This window comes from Capra hircus, chromosome 17 (genome assembly GCF_001704415.2).
Source record: "Capra hircus breed San Clemente chromosome 17, ASM170441v1, whole genome shotgun sequence".
Lineage (NCBI taxonomy): Eukaryota > Metazoa > Chordata > Mammalia > Artiodactyla > Bovidae > Capra > Capra hircus.
Window position 1 is genome coordinate 1,941,648 of NC_030824.1, and position 25,204 is coordinate 1,966,851.

The window sequence follows — 25,204 nt, forward strand, 5'->3', positions numbered from 1 at the left end:
GGAGAGTTGGGCAGAGGCCCAGGGCACCGAGGCCAGAGAAGGGTGGAGAGAACCTGTTTACCATTGTGCACTGACCCAGGGCTGGAAGGAGCAAAGCCAGGGAATTCCCTGTGGGAAAGGGAGGCAGGCCCAGACCTAGCTTGCGCGGGTGTTGGGGAAGAGTGAAGCAAGCAGGACTCTTTCGCCTAGACAGGGAGCCCTTGCACTGCCCTGCCTCCAAGCGGGGCTGCCAGGCCGCAGGAGGGAGCGCCAGGCTGCTGCAGACCACCCTGCTTCCCCACACTGACTCCTAGCGCGACCTCGGGCAGACCGCATGCCCTTCAGTTCCTAGGCCTCCCTAGCTGTCTGGGGACTCACTCCAGAACCTCACAGGCCTCCCAGCCCTGACTGTTGGCCATCTGTAGATCACCAGCCCACCCTCTCCTGCCTTCTTGTTTCCTATCAGGTGCGATTATGGAGCTGGCATAAAGGCTATTTATACTTTTAGTCATTACCACCACTTGGATTAATGAACTCCAGAGGTTGTTACTCAGTGTGCAAAGTAGGTCAGCCTTTTTGTTTAGCCTCACTCCTTCCAGCTCTGGGTGGGAGAGGGGAGTTCCCCCACCCTTGTCCCTGGATCTGTGATTGCGCATCCACTTCCCAGTTTTCCGCACTTGCATCTTGCTCACTCTTGCCGTCTCGGCACAGAGAGAGTAGTGGTGTCTCCTGGGGGGTGAGGGAAGAGGAAGGGAATGTGATAGGTACTGAGGCCCTGCTACATGGGGATCACCTTATACTTATTGGATGGCTTAGTGCTCAGTTGGCATCTCTACTTCCAGGCTGTGTAACCTTGGACAGATTACTCAGCTGTGCTAAACTTTAGTTTTCGTGTCTGTTAAGTGGAGATGATAAAAGCTGCTTCCTTGGGGAACTGTGCGCCTGTGTAGTGCTTGGCAGAAGTGGTGCAGAATGGGTGCTGGAAGTGTGCCAGCTCTTCCTGTCTCATGTGGTCTCTACTGCTGCCCTCCGAAGGGGGGCCTTGCCCCATGTTACAGGTGGAGATCTGGAAGCTCACAGAGTGGCAGAGCTGGGTCGGAAGCCAAGAGTTACAGTCCGTGTATCATTGAGTAAACGGCTTAATCTCTTGGGGTCTCCAGTGCTTCGTGGGTAAAATGGGGATAGTCCTGCCCTGCTGTGTGTGTGTGGGTGTAGACCAGTCAGATGAGAAGAGGGGTGGGAAAGTGTTAGGCAAGCTGCAAATGCTGGTCACCTTAGAGCTGCCATTAGCTGGCCACCCACCAGGCGGGTCCTTATACACATGTATTCTTCACTTAGACCTTATGTGTGTGGTCCCACTTGAAGATGAAGTTGAGACTTCAAGGTCTGTCTCCCAGGTAGAGGAGCTGGAATGGACCCTCGGTTGGTTAGCTTCAAGGTCCCCACTCTTTTTACTGTCTCCCACACTCCACATGGCTTTCCTAATGGTTGAGATGAGAATTCATCCCGAGGTCTCGACCTTGGGCTTTATGCTTGGGCTGTTTCTTTTTGTTTGGGTTGGTTTGGAGAGGGAGGCTTAGCGGAGGGGGGTTACATTGGTTCCTTGGGACCAGGTTTTATCTGACACCTTTGGATAAAGGGGTCATGGGCACAGGCGCCACACCTGACTGAGTCTGCCAGCCCGAGGGGCTGACGGCGCTCTTGGGTGGAAAGTGCGTGGCTGGAGGGACAAGGAGGAGAGAGCCTGGGTCTCAGGTAGCCTTGGGAGCTGGTCTTGTCCATCTCGTCTCTTGGAAGTCTTCAGCTTCTGGGTTTGGGGAGAAGGTTGGGAGGCTGGTGTCAGCGGGCTGTCACTGCTGCCTTGGGCCACAGCACAGCATGGCTAAGCTTAGCTTAGCTGAGAGCCCAACAGAATCTGGGCTCAGTCACCCTCTGGCTGCATGTTTCTGTCTCTGTGCCTCCTTCCCCAGGAGGGGGTGGTCAAGGGTGTGCTTGTGAGCTTTGCCCGTCCAGCATATTGGCCTTGCTGAGCTTTGCTGGGTTTGGGCAGGCCACTCACTGGGACAGTCAGAGCACTGGAGGAAGGCTTAGACTGTCTCCAGGGGGTTGAGGGCCAGAGATAGAGCCCCGCAGTGGCATCTGGAGAGCGGCCTGATTTCCTCCCAGTCTTCCCAGGGGAGGGAGGAGCAGCACAGGAGTCACTGGGGCAAAGGGGAGCTCTGGTTTGCCACTTAATAGCTTTGTGACTTTGCCCAAGTCATACGATCTCTCTGATTGGGTCAGGTTTCTCATGGGTCCAATGGAAATAGTAATTAATCTCTGAGGCTCTCACTGGGCTATGAGGGGCACAAATACAGTTGCTGTAGGCAGCAGTGGCTTGTAGCCCTGAAGGCAATAGATGAAAGGAATGATGTCATGGAGAAAACCAGGCAGGCATCTGTTGGTATGCGTCAGGTACACAACGGGAGTTACATAGCTCAAGACCCAGTCCGGTTAGGGAGGGACAGGGCTGAGCAACATGACCAAGTTGTAATGAGCTGCTCATTTCACATCACGTCTTGATTCATTGGTGATTTAGTGCTGGAATCGATTTTAGGGGATTGTGACCAGCATAAAAATAAAAAAGAAGTAGGAAGTAGGATAGAATAATACAAAAATTGAACTGAAATATCAGGTGCTTTAGTACATGTAGGAGTAAATTGTTTCATAAAATGTATTTTGGTTATGTGTGTGTGTGTATAGTCTCAGTACAAAATGTATTTCATACTGTGAGTTTCAGTTTAAAAACTTGGAGAAATGGTGTTGTAAGTAGTCAAGATGAAGGTCTTCAGGTTGGAAGACAGCTAATGAGATCTGGGCAGGCACAGCAGCTGTGTGGAGGCTAAGGGCTTGACTTTGGGGTTCAGAGCATGCACTGTGGAGTGAGGCAAGCCTGGGTTTGCATGGCCTTGGGGGCTTCCCTGGTAGCTCAGAGGTAAAGAACCTGCCTGCCAAGCAGAAGACGTGGTTCAATCCCTGGGTCAGGAAGAGCCCCTGAAGAAGGAAATGGCAACCCACTCCAGTATTCTTGCCTGGGAAATCCCATGGACAGAGGAGCTTGGCAGGCTACAGTCATGGGGTCACAAAAGAGTCAGACACGACTGAGACTAAACGACAACAAACATGGCCTTGAGCAAGGCACTTAACTTGACTAAGACTTGGATTCTACTTTCGGAAAATGGAGAGAGTGTTATGGTTGGGTTATTATGAAAGATACGTGAAAATAACACATGTATATATATGTGTGTGTGTATATATATATTAGTATTTTAAGTAATATATAAATATTTTGAAAGATGTTGGTAAGTAGTAAATGATATAAAAATGGTAACTACTGTTGCTGCTGTTATTGTTGAAGTTGTCATTTTTATTATGTTGGGCCACAGAAGTGTTGCTGTGACTTGGAGAGGGGAGAAGAAAAGGCATTCCAGGTAGGGGTAGGTGAGTGATGAGGGAGAATTACATTTGTCTAGTATGAGGCTGATCTGGCTGAGAATTGTGCAGCCTTAGAAGGGGGTGTTACGGTAGACAGAAGGTACCAGAAAGCTTAACAGTATGGCTTCAGCAATGAGGGTGACTTCACCTGGAGATGATGAAGGCCCAGCCCTGAGGAGTTCCACTAGAGACTGTCCTCATTAGACTCTTCTGGTTGCGGAGACTCCTTCAGGCCACCTTAAGGACGGAGGAGTTTTCTGAAAGGGTGAGTGACACTCTCAGGCCGGAAGCATCCCTATGGGCTGTTTGGTCCCTTAAGTTGGCCATTTGGTCGGTCTCCCTGTCACTGGAAACTGGCTCACACTCTCCCCCCATTATTAGGAGGGAGCCACCTCAGGGCCTCCACACTGTCATGTCATCTGCAGAGATGCCCAGACCCCAGTCCACATCACGGCTCCTTTCTGGGCATCTTTTGAGGGTCAGTTCACAAGGCAGGCCATCCAGTTGTATAGCAAACAGGCTCAGAGAGGGCAAGAGGGCAGAAGGAATTTCTGTATCAGACAGCAGTCTGATCAGATGCCTTCTGAGATCCTGACCCACCAGACTGGATGTGAACCTTCTGATTTTTAAGAAAATGGGTAGTGTGTAGCCATTCAGAAGCACATTCTGTATATGAAGAGAAGTTCACTGTAGTTAGAAGGTGAAGTGCTGAGTGCCGGGTCCAGCAGGTGTTGGACTCCTTTGCTGTTGGAGGAGAGGCCACTCAAATGACCGTCTTTCTTCCAAAATTTCTCAATTTAAGGTTTTGAAAATAAAAATAGATCTTTCAGTGAACATGTACGTTTAAAGTGGTAGTGGGTTTTTTGTTTGTTTCTGAGACGATCTTACCAAATCAATGGTGTAGTTTAAAATCAGTAGTGCCTTAGAATCCAGGAAATACGGTAGTTTGTTTTGTACCCGTTTGAAATTCCGGTTTGAGGTTTGATGCTGGGTCTTTGAAACTGCAAAAGGTGTTATCTGGCATCATTTAAAAGAACACTGAGCTTGAACCTGTTCCCCTGTGTATTTGTAGTTGGGAGACTGGGTATCTCTGAGGCCCTGCTATCAGATCTTATCAACAGAGACAGACTAGAGGGTCAGGGTGTCAGATGGGTATGTATTTAATCATATGGGAATTCTCTGGAAAGTGGTAATCTCAGGCAAAAGCCTTGCCCTCTTATGAGCCTCCATTTTCTCTTCTGCTCAATGGGGCAGTTGGATCAGATAGCCACATTCATAGCTGCCAGAACTTCCTGTTGACTCCCTGTGGCTACCTCCTTTAGTTTAGATAACTAGAAGGCTCATCCCCTGACATGTGTGAGTGAGTGCTGTATGATGGGAGGTGACCTGGCCTGTGATGCTGGGCCTTTGATTTGGGCTCCCTGGGCTGGGGGCTGCCTGGAGATGTGCATACATTTCTTTGTAGATTACCTGATCTAAAGTTGTGGTCTCTGCTTTTCTCCTGAGGGGAGGGATAGGAAGGAGCCTGTCCTTGTGCCCCGGTTCTGCCTCCAGGTGGTGAGAGGGTGGGCAGGTGGCCTGTGTGGAAGGGCTGTCGTCTCTCCTCGCCTGATCAGCACCAGCGCTGCTCTCAGGCCTGTGCAGTTCTCCAGATAAAAAACCGAAGAGGACCTGCCCTTTTGTGTCTGGGAGCTCTGCTCTGCCAGGGCCCCTCCCACTGCTCGTCCAACCAGTAAAAGTTCTAGCAGAGCATTTCCTTCCTGTAGAAAGAGAATCAGAGACTCAAGGCCTGGGCCAAACCCTGGCCCCGCTGTGTCCTGTTCCTGAGAGCCTCCACCCTGCGCTGCGTTCTGGGAGGTCAGGCAGTGCTGAGTGCAGGCCCTTGGCTACGATCTGACTTGGATTTGAGTCTAGGTTTTTCCACTGATTTGCTGTTTGACTCTAAGCAGTATACTCTTCCTGGGTATCTTACCTCGCAATAATGCCAGTATTTTTTAATTGGAAAAGAAGGGGGAGACGCACAAGAAAGAAATTTAAAAGATCCACAGTCTACTGCTTTAAAAATAATTCTGAGAGTGTGTATGTGTGTGTAGAGAAGGACACATGCACGTTGTTCTCATTCTTACCAGTGTTGCTCTGTAGGCTGAATACAGGAAGCACACGTAGAGTACACAGCCTTTAAACGCTAGTCTTCAAAAATAAAAGTAAAATAAAATGCTAGTCGTCTTCTCTTTGCCCCATGGTTATGTGAACTCAGGAACTTCCAGGGACTCCCTCCTTGGAAGGAGCTCACTCACTCAAAGCACCCTCTAAGCCAGGGGTCTTGCCCAGCCTGCCGCAGCTGCTTCGGTGCTGCCCAGGGTAGGTCTCCAAGCTGAGGTGTTTCCCCACCAGCTCTTGTGGGCATTCAGAGCCTGTAGAATGTCAGTGCCGTGAGGGCTGGGACTTGTTCTAGTCACACGACTGTTCCCCACAGTTTACCCGGAGGCCCTGGCCCTAGAGCTCCACCTACATAGCTGTGACAGCGGTTCCGTGAGTGGGTGCGCAAATTCGAGTGGTGTCTGATGGGGCTTTGAAGTGTATTTTGAATTTGGATAGGCAGAGACAACTTGGAGTGTGTTCCAGTCCCCACAAAGGGACTGGCATGAGCAAAGGCTGAGAGGGGGCCAGGGCCAGGGCGTAACTGGGGAAACCATGAGTAATTAGTTTTGTTAGAATGCTCAGGTGAGCGTGGTATCCCTGTACTTGTCTGACTAGTTTTCCGTCCAGCTCTGTACCATGCATGCTGGTTCTCTGAAGAGGCTTGTTTATCGGCACAGAGCCAGGGTGGGAATGCTGTGCTTTGGTGCACAGGTGCAGGCACTGGGGCCCCTGGTCCCTTGACACATGGGGGAGTGAGCGCTTGAACCTTCTGTCTCTCCAGCCTGTGCCTTCTAGGGAGGGCGCTGTGTTCCCTCGCGTCTGTGTTAGAGGGTTCATGAGTTAGCCCCGTAGGGAACGGTGGGATGAGGGGCGGGATGAGGGGCAGGGGAGGGACGGGGACTGACCAGGCTGGTACCTGGGACCTCAGCCAGGGCCTTTGCTTCTCTCGGCACCTCTGACAGGCCCTGCCCTCTGCTCCACAGGCTGGAGGAAGTCCCCCTGGAGGTGCTGAGGCAGAGGGAGTCCAAGTGGCTGGACATGCTCAACAACTGGGACAAGTGGATGGCCAAGAAGCACAAAAAGGTGAGGGACCTGGCCGTAGGCCTGGGGCTGGACGTCGCAGTGGGGGTTACACGGGCTGAAGAGGCAGGGGCTGCATCACTCGAAGGAGCAGGAGGGCCTCCAGCCGCCCAGTGTCCCCCCACCGGCTAGGAAATACGGACAGAAGCTGGTCCTCCCAGATGACTTCAGACTGGCGCAGAATTCTTTCCTTGGGTCACACTTCAAAGCCGCTCTCAGCTGAAGGCCCTTCAGGCACCTTTCCTCCAGCACTCCTGGGGCAAGTCTTTACTACTGCCCACCACCTAGGGGAGGACTTGATATGCTAATAGTGGCTAATGTATGTTGACACGGTGTGCTGGGCACTTAGCTGGGTCATCCTTACAGCACCCCAGTGAGGCTGGTGGTGGTGGTATCCCCACTTATGACTGACGGCAGAGTCAAAGTTTGAACCCAGGAGTCTAACTTTAGTGCCTGCACGCTTTGCCACCACAATAAGGGGCCTTCTTTACCCTCTAGATTAATTTGATGAGTTCCCTCTTGTCCCCTAGCCAAAGCAAAAAGAAGGAAAAGTGACTTCACAGTTTAATGGTCTCATAAAAATGAACATGCCAGTGGTCCTTTTCTGGTGGGCTGTATTTAGGTGCCAGCTCTGCCGCACTGTAGGCGCATCCTTGTCCACCGCACATGTGCTGATACTCTTGCTCACCTTGGCAGGGTCTGCTTACTCCCTGGCTGAGCGGAGGCCTGTCTGCAGTCCCGCAGCTGGGGTCTCTCTGCACAAGTCCCCAGCGCACAGTGACCCCCTGGCCTGCATTGTCAGCTGACATGCTGGTCTGGCCCAGGCTGGCACAGCCACTGCAGGGCTTAGCAGAAACCCAGGGCCAAAGGTCACATTTGGGCTTAGGTTCGGCCACACAGCCCCAGCTCTCCATGCCCATGGCTAGCAGAGTGACTTCGGGCGATCCCTTCACTCCCCCAGCCTCAGTTTCCCTGCTCAAGTGGGAATGAGCGTCCTGTTGCAAGCCTCCTCCTGTAAAGCCCTGTGCCTGTGGGAGGAGAGGTGCATCCAGACCGGGGCTCTTTCTTACTGTTCTCTGTGAACTTTGGGGCTTTCAGTTTTGGCTTAGTAGAAAAATTTCACTTAAAAAAATACTATTTTAAGGCAGTTGTTGCCCAGCTGCTTCCTGCCTGACTCTGGGGTCTGTTTTCCTGCTTCCTCAGCCCTTGGGCCTTTACCCTGAGCTTCAGCTCCTCTCACTGTCTGCGGAGGTGACTCGTGGCTGGCAGGGAGATAGCATTCTCCACCCCACTGCCTCCTCACAGATGGGGATTCCAGAGGGGAGCCGTGGGGAGCTCCTCTCCGCAGAGCAGCCAGCATCACTTCCTCTTGCCCTTTGCTTCCCTGGCACTGCGGTTAGAGACCAGGGCTACCCGCCCAGCCGGGGCCACCAGAGGAGACTGCACTCCACCCTCCCCAGGGACCCTAGTGCATGGCTTGTCTCCTGCCACTATGGCCCCCGAGCTCTCACTGCCTTGCCATGCCAGCTGGGTCTGGAGGTGGTGGCACAGGAAGGCCACACCTGCACCCGGAAGTGGATCCAGACCCACACCCCCTGCACTGATCCTGAGTCCCCAGGACCCGGCCAGGCCCTGCAGAGAGAAGGTGCTGGTTGGAATGCTGTCTTCCCCTGTCAGGCTCTGCTTAAAGGTTGCCCCGCCCTCCTTGAGCTCAGCAGGCTAGGTGTGGCTTCTCTCAGTTGTCATCAGAACTCTCCTTTCCCAAGGCCTTACCTCAGATAATGGCAATTCCTGTGCTTTCTGTTTGCTGAGCACTCTCTCTGGCTTTACCCTTGCTCATCCCCATCTCTGCCTCTCCCTAAGAGGTTATCATCTCCAGCACCCTGAGCTGAGGAGGATGCCAGAGGCCAGAGGGGGAAGGTTAGTCGCTCAGTCGTGTCTGACTCTTTGTGACCCCATGGACTGTAGCCCGCCAGGCTCCTCTGTCCATGGGATTTCCCAGGCAAGAATACTGGAGTGGTTGCCATTTCCTCCTCCAGGAGATCTTACTGACCTAGGGATCGAACCCAAATCTCCTGTATTGCAAGCAGATTCTTTACCACTGAGCCACCAAGGAAGCTGGTTGTATTCCCAGCTCTCCATCCCCGCCTCCCAACCTTGGGCCTGGGTGAGGCTGGGCTGCTCTGAGAGCTTAGTGGACTGAAGGTATTCCTGGACTCTTCTCGGTCCTGAGCAGACCAAGGGTAATGGGGCTGCAATGATATGTGGGGGCCAGCTCAGCCTAGCTTGGCCCTGGGGAACCTGAAGGGCCTGTGGTTCCAGGTCATGTGTACCCCTTCGCCAAAGCCCGCCCAGACCACGTGGCTTCCTTCAGGAGACCCTGGTCCCACAGCAGCGGGAAAGTGTCCATGGAGGCAGGCCAGTCCCTTCTGCTCCCTTCCTCTCCCCACTTTGCAGGCAGTCCCAGAAGCGCAACTTGGCTCCTCTGACCAGCCACTCTGCTCTTCCCCCACTGCCCTCAGCCTGCCTGTCTGTCTCCTTCCTGGTTCTTGACTCCCTCTGACCCTTGGAAAGTTTTCTCTTGTTTATGCTGGTCATTAGGAAGCCCAGGCCTCCTGTGCTCCCTCCTCAGAGAGCCTCCCAGGGGACTCTTTCAGGGGGTTTCCAGATAAGGGGACTTAGGAGTGAGCCCAGGGCCTCTGAGTTCAGGTGTCCTCCCGGGATTGGAGGGGCAGAGAGGAAGCCATCATTTATTAACATCGACCGTGTCAGGTGCCGTGCTAGGCATGTGCCCCTGCACCACTACTGATAGAATCCTAGTTGTTACTATTTTGATCTTACAGTTGATGAGAGGTGATGGGCTGAGGTCAGCGCTGGATTCAAACTCATCATCCAGGCACCGCCCACTTCCCACTGCCCTGTGCTCTCATCTCCACCCCAGGCCAGGCTGCTCGGTGCAGGGGCCGAGGGCAGTGTCACCGGAGAGTCCTCTGCCCTCTTTCCAGAGGAATGGTGCCTCTGCCTTTGCCCTCAGTCTCCTTGACCCTTGGCCTTGAGGTCAAGGATGATCAGGGCACCTGCCTTCGAGCCTCACTCTGCCCTCAAGTCCAGAGGAAGCTCATCTCCTCACGTGACTTGGAGAGGCCTGAGAAGTGAGCACCCAGGGCTCGGTCCTCCAGCCTGTGTGGTGTGGCTGGAAGTTGGCGTGATCCCTGATGGAATGACCTTAATATTGTCCCAACTCTGTGCCTCAGTTTCTCCATCTGAGAAGCGTGATGCTTTCTCAAGCCGGGTTTGGCAGTGGAAGCCTTTTTTCTGTTGAAGAGAACAAGCGTATGCATTGAGCACTAGCTCTGGGTCGTGAGCTCCCCAGACACTTCCTCCCTCCCCTCTCCCAGCCCGTGATGGGGAAGGCCGGCGCCAGTTTAGCCTGGGATCAGGACTCACACCCAGACCAGTTGCCTCCACCCTGGTCTGGAAATCGTGAGAGCTCAGGGTCAGGGAGAACAGAAGAGAGGGGATTCTTGACCAAACAAAGGGGGAGCCATTCTGATCAGCTCCTGTCTTCTTCCTGAATTCTGCTGAGATCTTTCCTCTCTAGGCTGGATGTATCATGCCACACAGCTGCTTAAACACTCCCATGAAAGCACCCAGGACACGTCTCTGGACACATTCCGAGTCATCTTGTGAGCTGCTTTCCCTGTGGCTGAGCCATGTTCCACATCGTGCAGATCCCTTCCTGGTGACATCCCAGGGGCTCCTCTAACTTGTCTGGTTCCATTTGGGTTCAGAAAATGGAGATGGAGATTCATAATCCTATGTGGACTTGAAGAACCCCTGTGTGTCACTAGGCCAGGGAACCGGGGCCGCTGCCCTCACCTGCTGGCAGCAGACCCGGTGCGGTGTTGGAGCAACAGAGTGGAGTCCGCTTTCCCCCCGTTCGGCTCTTGCCCCCATGCTCCCTGGAGGCCTGATGAGCACTAGCCTCTGGGGGCTGGGAGGGGGCAGCGGGCAGCCTGGCTGGATGCACAGGTATGGCCTCCCTTTGACTTCCAGATCCGGCTGCGGTGCCAGAAAGGCATCCCACCTTCTCTGCGGGGCCGCGCTTGGCAGTACCTGTCAGGAGGCAAGGTGAAGCTGCAGCAGAACCCTGGAAAGTTCGACGTGAGTTGCCCTTCTTTCCCCTGCCCTCCCTTCCTCATCTCTGGACATCTTCTGGGGGGCGGTGATCCTCTGTGCTCAGGGGACCTCTCCCCTCCAGAGCCGACTGCCAGGCCTGGTCAGTCTGTGACTCTGGGGCCTCTGCTCATCTGAGGCGCCAGCCCTGAGCAGGCCTCAGTGGGGTAGACAGATTGGCAGCCCCCCAGATTTGCTCTCTTGGACTTGGTGGGCTACCTCTCACTCAGCTCTTGGTTATTGGGAGGGACACTCAGAGCCCTTCCCTGACCAACTGGGGCTTGAGCTCTGGGTCTTCGGGGGCTGCCCAGCAGGGTCCCAGGACTCTAACACCTTTTGACTTCCCATTCTCTACTTTCTCTTGCCTCATCCAAGCCAGCTAGACAGGGTTCACCCATGTTGCTTATGGGCTTGTCTATTCCAGGGGTGGCAGAGCCAAACCAGTGTCCTTAGAGTTCAGAAGCCAGTCAGGGGTCAGACGGGATACCCTCTGACAGCCATGCCTTCCCCTCCCACTGCTCCCCACCCCAGATTGCCAAGGTGAAGAACACCCCTCCATTCTTGAGGCTTCTTTGGTTCCCCCTGGCCCGGGCTGCTCCTCTAGCCTGCTCCTCTAGGGAACTCGGGGAGTCAGTTGGCTTTCCCGAGGTTGCCCCAGCTCACCTGCCAGACTTGGCCCCAGGCCTCAGGGCACCTCCCAGGCTCTTGGGACTGATGATAGGCAGTGAGAGAGCTGTCAGTCAGCAGCTCCCTGTTGACAAAATTCATGCTTCAGTGAACAGCCCTCTCCCGCCAAACCTGTTCCTGGAGCTGCTGCTGTAGACCGGAGGTGGGGAGGGTGGCCCAGGGGACAGGGGTTGTTGGAGTGTCTGGCTGAGGGCAGGCCTGAATCAGGGATCGGGCTGTCCCACAGAGCACCGACGTCATGCCCACTCAGGCAGCCTCTTGGCTCCAGAGTCTTCCTCCCTTCCTTCCTCCTTGGCTACATCACTTCCATGTCAGGGGGCTGCCTTCTGGCAGAGTGGGAGGCTCAGGGGTGGGGTGGGAGCACCACCAAGGCCCTAGGTTACCTTCAGCCGCCAGAGCATAGCCTGCGAGCCAAGGGAACTTGGGGGCCCGGTCAGCCTCCTGGTTGCACAGTTAGCAGACGTGAGTGCCTCTGATGAGCAGCGGAGTGCAGAGCTCTCTGTGCTGTGTGTGTCTGGGGAGTGGTGCGTCCCGAGAGGGGCTGGCCGCCTCTGTGGGGTCTGAAGGTTGCTTGTGGGAGGAGTAGACTGGCCCAGAAAGCCCTTCATGATGTTTTGAAGCTTAGTGGCGGGGCCCCGAAGTGGTCCTGGGGCCCAGAAGAGTGGTTTGTGAGCACAGCAGGAGGGACACTGCCTGCCTGTGGGGTGGAGGAAGTGGACGGGGAGAGAAGCTGCCTCCGGCTGCTGGGGCAAGAGGCCAGAGGCAGGGGCGTCACAAGGGTGCAGCAATCCTGCCCCTGCAGGCCTGCGCTGACCCCAGCCTCCGCCGTCAGCACAGGCTCCACACCCCAGCAGCTCCTCCTCCTCTGCGTGGCCGCTTCTTCCTCAGGCAGGACAGGACCTTCCAGTCTTTTTCTTCCCTGGTTTTCTTCTCCAGTTTCCCTTCATCATCATCTGCAGTATCTGCAGACTCTGTGGGGGCTGTGGTAACTGCGTCGCCCCCAGCGGCCCCTACCTGCCTTGGACTGTCGGCCCCCTTTCTCCCTGCAGGCCCTCGGCTGCACCTTTCCCTTTCTGAGGGGTGGTGACTCTGTGGCTGAGTGCCGTGGGCTGCTGAGGAACCCCATGAGCGTGCTCTAGGAACCTTGGGTTCCCAGGTCCGTGCCTCAGTGGGGCCTTCAGGAGAACTTGTGGCCCTCCTTTCCTTCCTGACAGAAGCAGGCCTGCACTGTACTCAAGAAAGTGTCTCGGGTCAGGACAGCACCCTGACCTGCAGGCGCCTAGGGCACTTGCGGCCCTCCTGGGGGGCTGCACGTGCGCAGCTTGTGTGCACACGTCTGTGGCTGTGCACCCGCCCCAGGGCCTACTGTCCAGCCCTGGGCCCTCCCTCCAGCCTCCAACACTGCATCAGCTTTTTGTCTCAGTGTTCACCTTCTTGTATCAAGTTCCAATCCTGGGATACCCCCACTGAGGAGGCACAGAGGGAAAGGGACTTGGATGAAGTCACCTGTCGGGCAGGGGCCTGGGCCTATGCCCACTGATGTGTTTGCTGTGGCCCCAGCCTTCCTCCTGGGGCCCTCCTTGCGCTGCCCAACACGCAGACAACGAGGGCTCTGTCTGCTTCCCTGCTCAGCCCTCCAGGCATCCTTTCCACTGAGTTGTCTCTTTCTTTTTTGAAAGCTGAGGTTATGAACTTACATAAAGTAAAGTGCACAGATCTTAAGCACACAGTTCAGAGAATTTGGACAAATGATACATACCCCTGTAACCAACAAGCAAATAAGAAAGGACATTTCAAGTAATTGAGAAAGGATCTTTTTTTGTGTAGTAGCTTTGTTTTCATAAATGGAAGTCATGCAGAAATGTTCATGGACGTTCAAAGGAAAGAGAAAAACTTTGCTGAAACCCCAGCAGCCAGAGACGGCTCTGGGGCCAATGGTGTGACAGATGTCCTATCACTGCTCAGTGCAGCAGAACGCGCGCGCACGCGCGCACACACTCACACGAGCGCACACGCTTCCTGAGTAGGAATAGGTGGCTCCGCTTGCACAGGGAGGCGGGTAGCACAGGAGTTGGGGTTGACAGCTCCGAGTCAGCCTGGCTTCCAGACCCAGCTGCATCATTTTTCTAGCCACAAGGCATCAGGCAAGTGGCTTTTCTTTGACCCTCAGTTCCTCACCTGTGAACAGTGTAACAATAGGACCTGTCTTTGGGGGGCTGAGGAGAACAGTTGGCGAGGCCCACATGTGCCATCTCAAGTGGTGCTCAGGGTGGTCCTCCCAGGTGGGAGTCGTTGCTTCCAAGTTGCCTTCCATCTTCAGGGGGTAACAAGGTGTTTGAGTCCTGAATGAAGTGCCTGGAGGTTATCTCAAGCCACAGCTATGTCAGGCACTCTTACCCACGTGGGTCTTCCTCCTGGAGCCTAGGTAGCCCCTCAGGGTTTCCAGGACTCTGCTCCGCTCGTCTCTGCCCCGCCCAAGCTTCCTGACTTGTCCTCGGGGAGGCCCAGTCAGGATGGGATCAGGTGGACATTGTCCCCGGTGATGGGGCTTCCTCCACAGCCTGGGACAGTGATATCCTCCCAGCCCTCCTAACCCTAAGAGATGCTCCCGACCTTGCTTCCAGGAGCTGGACATGTCCCCTGGGGACCCCAAGTGGCTGGATGTGATCGAGCGTGACCTGCACCGGCAGTTCCCTTTCCACGAGATGTTTGTGTCCCGGGGGGGCCACGGGTGAGCCGGCTGGGCCTGGTGGGCTGTCCCTTTCCCTCAGAGAGAGGAGGTAGAATGGACCTGGCAGGACGCTGGGGGTCCCGGAAGCTGGAGGGTCCTGACTGCACTGTTAGTTCCCTCTTTGGTTTGAGTCTGATGGGTCCTCTTAGGTCTGGGGCACTTCATCCTGTACTTCCCAGAGAGCTAGGCTCGCCTGGCCTGGCCTTCCTCTGGAAACAGGAAGATGCATAGATTGAGTGGGGAGAAATAAGGCTGGAGAAAGCTGGGTGGGTACAAGGTATGCAGGAGAGGAGAGACGTGGCGGCCAGGCCAGGACCGAGACAGACCTGGGACGGGGCTGGCCTAGCTGAGGGGCCACACGCCCTGCCCCAGCCCTGCTCCCTGCTTTCTTTTTGAGCCTCTGCCCTCACCTGTCAAAGGAGGGTACAGGGGCTGCAGTGGGGGACTGACCCCTGGTGACCCCAGTCTGCAGGGAAGTGCAGCCTCTGAGTCAGGTCTGACCCACTGGGGCACAGGTGAGGCCTGTGGGTGGCCGAGTCCACCCGTCAGCCCTTCCCCACTCGCCTCTCCGCAGCCAGCAGGACCTGTTCCGGGTGCTGAAAGCCTACACGCTTTACCGACCCGAGGAAGGCTACTGCCAGGCCCAGGCGCCCATCGCCGCCGTGCTGCTCATGCACATGCCGGCCGAGGTACCCCCAGGCCGCGGGCGGGCGGGCGGGGAGCACCCAGCAGCCAGGCCTCACGCCTCTCCTCCCCACAGCAAGCCTTCTGGTGCCTGGTGCAGATCTGTGAGAAGTACCTGCCCGGCTACTACAGTGAGAAGCTGGTGAGTGCTTGCCAGCCTGGCCCTGGCCTGAGACCCGGCCCAGACCTGACACCTTTGTGGCCTCTCCAGACCTTAACGCAGCCGTTCTGCGCCCGTGGAAGTCCTTCCTGGCCTCCCACTTCCACCCTCCCTCCACCTCTGCCTCACTGTGGCTGTTCCTCCAGGGCACCATGCTCCTCCTGCCTTGGCCTTCCAGTAGGCTTAATCCTCCGCCCCTTCCTTCCTCTGATAACTCTTCTTTCCCCTCAGCTTTCAGCCCATGACCCATGAGCGTTCCCTGACCTGACAGGCGGGACCTCTGGCACACGACCCCCAGGGTCTTGTTCCTGCTGTGCCCTTAGGGGGCACAGCCCCCTCCCTCCCTCTACGCCCTCAGCCCGTGATGCTTCTGTGGTTCGTGTCTGTCTGCCTCTCTGCACGGCACGCTCAGAGAGGGGGACTAGCTGTGTCTGGTGTGCTTATCATTGCACCCGGCACCTAGCAGGAGCTTGGCACCCTATGGTGTGAGCCACCTGAGGAGCCCAGGGGCGGCTGCCACGGGCCCTCGGTCACGGCCCGGTGGCTTCCCTGTCCCCCCAGGAGGCCATCCAGCTGGACGGGGAGATCCTTTTCTCGCTGCTGCAGAAGGTGTCTCCCGTGGCCCACAAGCACCTCAGCCAGCAGAAGATCGACCCGCTGCTCTACATGACCGAGTGGTTCATGTGCGCCTTCTCGCGCACCTTGCCCTGGAGCTCCGTGCTGCGTGTCTGGGACATGTTCTTCTGTGAAGGTACTGGGCTGGGCTTGGGGCAGCACCCCTGCCACCAGTCCAGTTTACGGGGGGCCTCTGTTTGCAGAGAAACTCCCCAGAGCAGCCCCCACCGCCTGCACTCACTGCCTGCCCCCCCGCAGGAGTCAAGATCATCTTCCGGGTGGGCTTGGTGCTGCTGAAGCAGGCGCTGGGCTCCCCCGAGAAGGTCCGAGGCTGCCAAGGCCAGTACGAGACCATCGAGCGGCTGCGGAGCCTCAGTCCCAAGGTCATGCAGGAGGCCTTCCTGGTCCAGGAGGTACGGCCACCCCTGCCCCTCACCCCCGGAGGGAGGGGGAGACTGAGGGCCCTGGTGGGGGCCTGCGGCCTTGTGCTCAGCAGCCCTGGACGGTGCGGAGAGACTTCGTCCTTCTGTCTGAACAAGGAGAGGGGCACAGAGAGGCCCAGATCCACCTAGAGGAATGCGAGTAGGTGCGGCCCCCACCCATCACAGTCTTGGCTTTATTTTCCCATCTTTCTCTCTTGTGGATCTTTGTCTCTGGGGGCTGTAGTGAGGTGATACACAGGTAGACAGGAGGACTCGTGGCTTTCTCCTCCGAGGCGGTGGGCCTCGAGGGCCTGGCTCACCTGGCAGTCACTCTGGGGCCTGTGACCACCGTCCTTTGGTCAGCCCGCATGGCCCGGGATGGGAGGTGGAAGGGGACAGCTCTTCCTGATGCCCCCCACCTTCGCCACCCCACAGGTGGTGGAGCTGCCAGTGACGGAGCGCCAGATTGAGCGTGAGCACCTCATCCAGCTGCGGCGCTGGCAGGAGACGCGGGGGGAGCTGCAGTGCCCGTCCCCGCCCAGGCTGCACGGCGCCAAGGCCATCCTGGAGGCAGAGCCAGGCCCGCGACCCAGCCTGCAGCCCTCACCGTCCATCCGCCTGCCCCCGGACGCCCCCCTTTCTGGCTCCAAAGGCAAGTCCAAGGCATCCAAGCAGGTCCAGAAGGAGCCGCGGGAGCCGGCGAGAGAGAGTGGGCAGCAGGGCCGGCCCCCCACCCCGAGTCAAGCCAAGGCGGCGGCCGCTGCGGGAGACGCATCTCCCCCACAGGATGCGCCTGCGCAGGACCCAGCCCCCCAGGACTCAGCCCACCACCGCTCCCGGGAGAGCCTGACGTCCCAGGAGAGTGAGGACACCTACTTGTAACCCTGGCAGCTCAGGCCCCTGGGCTGGGGTCTCCACACACCACATGGTTCACTGACTGACTGACACTCCAGGGCCCGCCCACCCTCCGAGGGCCCGCTGCCTGGCCCCACATGGCAGAGGGTCTGGCTGGCCCAGCACACATTCTGCCTGAGTCTCCTTATTTATTTTCTCCAGAGTGGAGCTCGGGCCGGCCCAGCTAGGGCAGGTGGAAGTGCGGGCCTATGGGTGGGGCCTCACCCAGCCCCTCCTGGGGGGATGCTCCGCAGGGCTGGGGCACGGATGTGGTGGGCAGGGGTGGGGGTTCTTTGTGTAAAATAGAAACATGGTTTTGTACAGAAATAAACAGGCTTGTGTAGAGAGCTGGTGCGTAGCTTGGGACTGGGAAGGGGGTGCCACCCCTAGGGCTCAGCATCTCTCCACACCCTACAGAGGCCCTCATCCCAGCCCGTTTCCCCTACTTCATCCCCCCTGGCCCATGGCCACCGCCTGCCAAGGGTGAGGGTCACCAGGGCTAAGGCAGAGCAGGGCCTGCTCCCCAGGCCTTGATCCCTGCCCTTCACAGAGGGGCGGGGCTCCATAAGTCCTTCCGGAGTGCTCCTCCAGGGGTTGGCCTGGATGCCACTTTGGACCCCAGTAAGGGACTTGTTCTGGGCCGGGTGCTGGTGCCAAGGGCGGGTGGTTGTGAAGAACTGCCCTCCCATGCTTAGCCTAGGCCTCCATCCAAGTTAGAGGGGTGCAGGGCGAAGTCTGAATGTGTGATACGAGGCGCCCGCTGGCCGCTTACCGAGGTGAGCACATGCCAGGCTGGGCTGGCTGACTGACGACTGGGTGGGCTTCATCCCTATCCCCATTTTACAGAGGAGGAAGCAGAGGAACTAGGTGGGAGAGGTGAAATTGATGCAGATTGGGACCCAGAGCCCCTCGCTACCACTCCCAACTAGGGTGACCTGACTCCGCACTGAGGACCCAGGCAGGCAGTGTGGTGACCAGCAAGGGTGAGAACAGGGTGTCCCTGGGAGAGGCCCCCCTTCTGCTGAGGAAGCAGCTTTTCCAGTCAAACAATAGTGGCTGTTCCTGGCAGGCCACCAGGCTGGGCTGGGCTGGGTTGGGGGTGCGGGGGGAGAGGGAGGGAGGAGCAGAGCCTCCCTGGGAGCATTTAGGCATCACAGGGCTGCGGCCTTGGCTTGGGACGCCCTGTTCTGGTAGAACCAGGGATACTGAGGCTGAGGAGGTCAAGGGTCACAGAAACTTTTCAGGGCAAACCGCCTACTTCTCACCTCCTGCTGCTCTCCCTGTGGCTTCCTGTGCCACCTGCCCCTGAGATGAGGGCTCGGCCTCAGAGGACACTCCCCTCCCCTGGCCTTCCAAGGGACTGGCCAGGATGCGGTGGCTGCGTTGTTCCATGGGGACCCACTGAGCCAGAGAGTCTGGGAGGGCAGGTGCCGCCCCCTCCTCCATCTGCCTACTGTAAACGCTGCCGAGCGGGCAGAAGGCCTGCTCGGACCTGTTGGGTCCATCAGACCCGAGTCCTGCTCTAACCTGTTTGATTCAGAGCCTTGGCAGTGGGACTTGAGGATGCTCGGACCAGGCAAGGGCCCCTGGAGCACGTTCTGTCCTGCTGCAGGGCCAGCCTCCGTGTGCTCGTGCCTGTGCGCGCCGGGGTCTTCGCGGGCCTGAGGACGCCTGAGCGGAGCCCAGCCCTGATGTGGAAACGGGCCCAGGTTGGCACTCACCAGCCTCAGATCTGGGGCAACTGCCAGTGCTGGGGGCCTCCTTGGGCATGAGGCAAGTTTAGGTGTGCCCAGGCCACGTCAGTCCTGCTCACGACTGCAGCCTTGTCTCGGCAGAGAACCTGAGGATCCAGTGAGCCCCAGATGCATGGCCCTGTCCCCCCAAAGGTTGGGCTTTGGGCATTTCTGGCCCAAACAAGTGTTCAGCCTGGTGGCCTTCAGCCCCCTCCCCACCACATGCTGCTCAGAGAATGGCTGGGGCCCTCCCTTCCGCTCTGGAAGCTGGGTGAGAGAAGATGTCGAGGCCACTGAGTCCAGGTCAAGCTTCACCTTATCAGTCCACTCATGGGGCTCACGAAGCAGGGAGGGTTATGTGTCAATACTAGTCCCGGGCAGCCCTCGCTGGGGGACTTTTGTCCCCGCCACCCCTGCCAGCTCTGGTGGCCCTGCCAGCTCTGAGCCACAAGAGGAAGGAGGGGCAAGGCACCAGGACGCTCTCTGCTGAGAACCCTGCGGCAGCGGACCCCGCCCCTCGCACGCTCCAGGGGTTTGGGGGCTGCGTTCTGTCCCAGGCGCGCCTCCAAGGCTCAGCAAGGACAGATACGACTCCCAGTCTCCGCCGGCTCGGGACCCCAGCGCAGCGGGCGTCCTACGGAAAGCGCGGAGCCCTGAAAGGGGGCGAGGCACGGCAGGGCCCCCCGCCCCGCGCAGGACTCGACGCGGGTGGTGTAGCGGGTGATTCCCGAGCCCAAACCGGTGGGGCGGAGCCAGCAGGGGCGGGTAGGGCGGGCCGGACGGGGCAGAGTGAGGCTCCGGCGCTAGAAGGAGGCGTGGCCACCCTGGATTGGCCGCCAGGCCCGCACGGCGTGGCCTTCGGGGAGCTGGAGTCGCTGGCGGTGTGCGCTCGGCCGCGCAGCTGCCCCTTTAAGCCCCCCGGCACCGCCCCAGCGACCCGCCCCCGGCGCCGCCTGGGTCCTGTGGGCCGCGGGGTCGGGTCCGCGCGGGCCGCGATGGAGCTGCACATCCTAGAGCACCGGGTTCGGGTGCTGAGCCTCGCCCGCCCCGGCCTCTGGCTCTACACCCACCCGCTCATCAAGCTGCTCTTCCTGCCCCGCCGAAGCCGGTGCGCGCCCGGGTTCGCGGCACAGACGGGGGTGGGCTGCACTCGCTCTGGGACGCGGTCGGGAGATTAGGGCCGTCGGGGCCAGCGGGAGCCGGCGGGGAGAGCCCTCCCTGCCCTCCTCCCTCCCCCGCCCCGGCCGCCATCCGGCCTGGGCCTAACCTCCCCGGGACCGCCGCCTATCCGGCCCCGTGAGGCCCCCTCCCAGGGCCGGTTAAGGCGCAAACAGCCTGGGGTGGTCAATGCTTAACCCGAGTGGTGTCAGGTGGGGTCATTCTTTCCTGGCGGCTGAGTGGAACTTTTTCCACTTGCCTCCCGTCGGGTCAGAGGGGCTGGTCTAGAGGGCTCAAGGTTCGACGGCCTGGGTTTGTAGCCGCGGGCGAGCCTCTACTCGTGTCCCGGCGTGGAGGTCGGGGAGGCGGAAAGCAGTTCACAGTTTTGGAAACGGGGCACACACCCCACTGTCCTGGGGAGAAAACAGGCTTGAGGGGGCAGGGAGGCGCCCGGCCGGGGTCTACCCGCCCCCTCCGCCCCACCCAGGCTGAGGATGCCCCCCGCCCCCAACCAGGTGCAAGTTCTTCAGCCTGACGGAGACCCCCGAGGATTACACGCTCATGGTGGACGAGGAGGGCTTCAAAGGTGGGGGCTGGGCTGGGGAGGAGGCCTAAGGGAGGAGACTGCGCTCGTCCCTTTGCGAGGTTCTCACCGAAAGCTAGGATCCATGGTCGCAAGAGCTAGGGGGCCGGAGGCGGATGGATCTGGCTTCTAATCCATTCCCACTTCTCACTGGCTGTGTGCCCTTAAGCAAGTCACCTCCCCTCTCTGAGCTGTTTCCTCTTAGGTAAAATGGAATAGTTACGGCTCTGATCTAATAGAGTCCCTCGAGGGCTTTATAAACGGGGCTGTGTGTGAAGGGCGGTTAGCAGCCCCTGGCCGGCCAGCAGGGCCTCAGTTACAGTTCTGGGGCAAGAATTGGGTTCCTGTGGCTGTTTCACCAGCCCGCCCCACCCCCGCCGTTATTCCCCCCACTGACTCCTCTCCTCTCTTGTGTGTGTCACCCCCTCCGCAACTGGTCTGGCGGCTCCAGGAGTCTGAGAGGGTTGGGGAAGGAATGCAGAGGAGCAGGCAGCCAGCCCAGGGCAGGGTCCTGGCGGGCCTCCTAGCTGTGCTTGGGCAATTAGCAGCCACCCTGGCCGTGGCCCTTGCTCCGGACTGGACGCCAGCCTGGTCCGTCCCTGATCCCTGAAGCTGACACCTATCTCCCTACTCCTGCCAGCCTGGCCCATGCTGACAGGCCTGGAGTCTCAGGCCAGATCACTGGGGCTTCATCGGCAGGCATCGCGCTGGTTCAGGCCTTTGAGTGAGTGAGTCGCTCAGTCGTGTCCGACTCTGCGATCCCATGGACTGTAGCCCACCAAGCTTCTCCGTCCATAGGATTCTCCAGGCAAGAATACTGGAGTGGGTTGCCATTTCAGGCCTTAGTTTCCCTATTTGTGCAGCAGGAAAGTTCGGATTTGCTCGGAGTAAAGGGCATCCCTTAGCCAACTTGGTCTGCTGGCTCCCCCTGGTGGTGCCACGTGGTATAAGGCTTCTGTTCGCCCACGGAACACTTGTCTTGCGGTCCATACCGTTATCCCATTTTACAGAAGAGGAAACTGAGGCTCAGAGAAGTTAAATCATTTGGCCCAGGTCAACAGAAAGTAGATGGTGAGGCTGGGATTGGAACCCAGCTCTGTCTGAATTCGGAGCTCCGATCCTAACTGGGAAGTTTCAATCCCTGACAGGCCAACACCAGAAGCACCTCTCAGTTCTTGCAGACATGCAGGTCTCAGGAGCAGAACTTGGGGGAGGAAGACAGCTCCAGTCTCCAGACCTGGCCCGACCTTGGTAGAGCTGCCCGTAAGGCTCAGACAGGGAAGCGGGGCAGGGTCTGCCCTGCAGGCTCTGACCGGGCCTGTACCCCTTGCCCCACAGAGCTGCCCCCGTCCGAGTTCCTGCAAGTGGCCGAGGCCACGTGGCTGGTGCTGAACGTGTCGTCTCCCAGCGGTGCGGCGGTGCAGGCCGCCGGGGTCACCAAGATCGCCCGGTCAGTGATCGCACCGCTGGCCGAGCACCACGTGTCCGTGCTGATGCTGTCCACCTACCAGACAGACTTCATCCTGGTGAGTCTCCCGCAGGTGCTGGGTTGGGGCCGGGGGGAGGAGGGGTGCGGGGCAGGGTGGGCCCCATGGGTGCTTGGGGACCCATGCGTTGTGCCTCTCCTGGCCCAGGTGCGGGAGCAGGACCTGTCCGTGGTGATCCACACGCTGGCCCGGGAGTTCGACATTTACCGAGAGGTGGGCGGGGAGCCTGTGCCTGTTGCCAGGGACGATTCCAGCAACGGCTTTCCCCGTGCCCAGCATGGTGAGGGCCGCTCTCTGACACCCGGGCCTTGGCGGGGGCTCCTCTTCCCACCCGGGGCCCTTCCCTTGTGCAGTTGGGGCTGTGGGTTTGGGAAGACCAGCTGACACGGATGCCCCTCTCAAGAGGGGGCCGGGAGAACCCAGGCAGCTTCCTGCAGGTGCTGCCTGACCCTACTCCCAGCCCAGGCCGGCTCTCTGGCTGGCCACCAGGGGGCGCCCCTGCCCACAGTCGGCCTTTCACCTTGGCCACCATCTGGTCCCTCCCCAGGAGGGCCCAGCCCCACCGTGCACCCCATCCAGAGCCCACAAAACCGATTCTGCGTCCTCACGCTGGACCCCGAGACTCTGCCAGCCATCGCCACCACCCTCATCGACGTCCTCTTCTATTCGCATAGGTGGGCCCTCGTTGGCTTCGGTCCACACACCTTGTTCCTGGGCTCCTTCCCATCACCTTCCGCCCACCCCTGGGTTCTGCAGTTCTGTGTCCTGTTCCATGGCTGGGGTTCCTGGCTGCCTGTGACACCCCTGTGCCCTGCACTGAGGTCCAGGCAGGCCCCAAAGCCACAGCTGGGGCCCCCTTCCCACCCTGGTGTGGGCAGAGCCACGTGAGCTGTGCCCTGGTCAGGCCCTTTGGACTCGGGGTAAAATCCTCTTTGTCACATTCAGGGTTCAACATCCTCTCCCGTCCCCAGCCATACCAGCAGGTCAGGACCCTGAGACGAGGGGGGAGGGCAGGGGGCCAGGAGGGTCTGCCCAGGGCCCCTTGTGCCAGCCCCTTCGCAGGCATGAAGCCCGACTGGGAGTGGGCAGAGCACCTGAGCCTCCCATCCTCCCCAGTCCCCCTAGGGAGGCAGCCTCTGGCAGTCCGGGATCCAGCTCCATCACCTTCTTTGCCTTCTCCCTCATCGAGGGCTACATCTCCATTGTCATGGATGCTGAGACGCAGAAAAAGTAAGTGATCCCTGACCCCAGGCGGCGCACAGGCCCTCGGCCAGCCCCAGGGAGGGGGCAGCTAGAGCGTCCGACGCTGAGGTCAGCAGGCTGACCTCCTGGGCTCACAGTGGGGGCAAGGGTAAACTGTGGTACCCCCGCCCACCGCCCTCCTGCTGCCTCAGGTTCCCCAGTGACCTGCTGCTGACCAGCTCCTCGGGCGAGCTGTGGAGGATGGTGCGCATCGGCGGACAGCCCCTGGGCTTTGGTGAGGGGCTGAGCCTTGTGTCACGGGTTGTGGAAGGGCTGGGGCCTGGGGGGGGGTGGGGGTGGACTGGGGTGACCCACACGGCCCCTCCTCGACCCTCAGACGAGTGTGGGATCGTGGCCCAGATTGCGGGCCCCCTGGCTGCGGCTGACATCTCCGCCTACTACATCAGCACCTTCAACTTTGACCATGCCTTGGTGAGCCCCCTGGCTGGGGAGGGGGCCCTGGGGAGAGGGGGAGGGGGCAGGGCAGCCCTGACGCCTCCCTGTGCCCGCCGGCCCACAGGTGCCCGAGGATGGCATCGGCAGCGTCATCGAGGTCCTCCAGCGCCGGCAGGACGGCCTGGGCTCCTGAGGCTCCGGGGGCAGGCCACAACAGCCTCCGGGATCTCCCCTTGCCCTCTGGCTTCCAGAGACTTCTCAAAGCTGTGTGCTCCAGCTTTGGGATGTTCCCGCCGGGGGGCGCCCCCCTTCCTCTCTGTGTATGGAAGCTGCAAGCAGACGCTGGCTCTCAATGTGGGTGCCGCGTGTCTGCCCAACGCAGGGGACGTGGTGCTCGGGGCTTCCTCCAGGAAGCCCTCAACCCTCCCTGCGGGGCCTCGGGGTTTGCACATTCCCTGCCTGAGGCCTGAGCCTCCCCCTTCTCCGCGCTGCCCCCAGCTGGGTTGCCTGACCCAGCAAAGGAGTTCTGACCGTGCCTTCCCTTCCTGGAGTCTCCAAGAAAAGTATTTTTACACCTCTCTCTCTCCTTTTTAAATCAACTTGTTAATAAAGAGCTTATACTGAGCAGACCAGGCTGTGGTCCTTGGGGTTGTCTGAGCCTCAGCCACGGGGCTGCCGCCTGAGGTCCTGGACTATACTCCTCTCCCACCCCATCCTGTGCAACCGGCTCTGGGCTGGGCTCGCTTCAGCCTCCCTCTGTGTGCTCACCTCGAGAGCCAGCGGCCCCATTCTCAGGACAAAGTGACTGGAGCGCCGGCAGGGGGAGTGACCCAAGCCAGGGCCATGTGATTCCCTTCCAGGGCTGCCCAGCTCTGAGGTTCAGGCTCTCTCTCCATTCCTTTCTGGGTCTGAACAACCCAGGAGGTTCAGAGCAGAGCAGAGGCTCCCAGACCCTCCTGTCCCGGGTGGGGGTCCTGCAGCCACCCCCCCAACCCCCGCCACCTTGGCTGTGGCCGGCCTGCCATCGGCTTTCTCTTGGACCACGCCTGAGTCCTGGCCATCCCTGGTGGGAGTGATCACTCAGTTCTTGCCCCAAGGGCTTTCCCGGAGCAGTGCTGGGATGGGCCGGCCAGAATGGGCAGCTGAGAGTCCACACTGGGCTTGGCCTTGGCTCGGCCACGCGGACCGGACAGGGGACCAGAGGCCCCCCCAGAGCCTCTGTGGCCAGAGGCTCCACAAACCTGGGCCTGGGTTTCCTGTCTCTGTGGGGCCACCTCCCCGTTCCGTGGGCTGGGATTCTGCTGTGACCTGGTGGGGCCCTACAGATGCACGGGGGAGGTTATCGGGTGCTCTCAGCCCAGACCCGCCCGCGCACAGAAAGGGAAGAAGGGTGTGACTTCGGGGTACTCAGAGGTCGTGGTGGCTCCCCAGAAAAGCCAGAGCGGGGCCAGGCCTCTGGCAGCACGCCCGCCCTGCCCCTGGGAACCTGGGGGCTGCAGATCAGAGGAGCAGGGAGCACGGCCCAGCCCGGTGAGTGGCGGTCGGGGGCCCAGGCCAGCCC

The 25,204-nt window shown here is 59.1% G+C and overlaps 2 protein-coding genes across 2 annotated transcripts in view; both read left to right on the forward strand.

Annotated features, from left to right (window-relative positions):
• The window catches only part of TBC1D10A (TBC1 domain family member 10A), a 28,674-nt gene extending 11,283 nt beyond the window's left edge, over positions 1-17,391 (forward strand). Inside the window, exons 2-9 of the mRNA XM_018060992.1 lie at positions 6,579-6,678; positions 10,732-10,839; positions 14,163-14,269; positions 14,844-14,958; positions 15,030-15,095; positions 15,675-15,864; positions 15,987-16,141; positions 16,586-17,391. Of these exons, the coding sequence (XP_017916481.1) occupies positions 6,579-6,678; positions 10,732-10,839; positions 14,163-14,269; positions 14,844-14,958; positions 15,030-15,095; positions 15,675-15,864; positions 15,987-16,141; positions 16,586-17,032 (1,288 nt within the window). The 3' untranslated portion in view covers positions 17,033-17,391. The remainder of the gene's footprint in view (positions 1-6,578; positions 6,679-10,731; positions 10,840-14,162; positions 14,270-14,843; positions 14,959-15,029; positions 15,096-15,674; positions 15,865-15,986; positions 16,142-16,585) is intronic.
• Positions 19,618-24,272, forward strand: GATSL3 (GATS protein like 3). The gene is made up of 9 exons (XM_018060993.1): positions 19,618-19,885; positions 20,451-20,521; positions 21,857-22,044; positions 22,153-22,285; positions 22,553-22,679; positions 23,122-23,235; positions 23,400-23,482; positions 23,585-23,679; positions 23,768-24,272. The coding sequence occupies exons 1-9, from the start codon at positions 19,773-19,775 to the stop codon at positions 23,834-23,836; spliced, it is 993 nt and encodes a 330-aa protein (XP_017916482.1). The 5' UTR covers positions 19,618-19,772; the 3' UTR covers positions 23,837-24,272.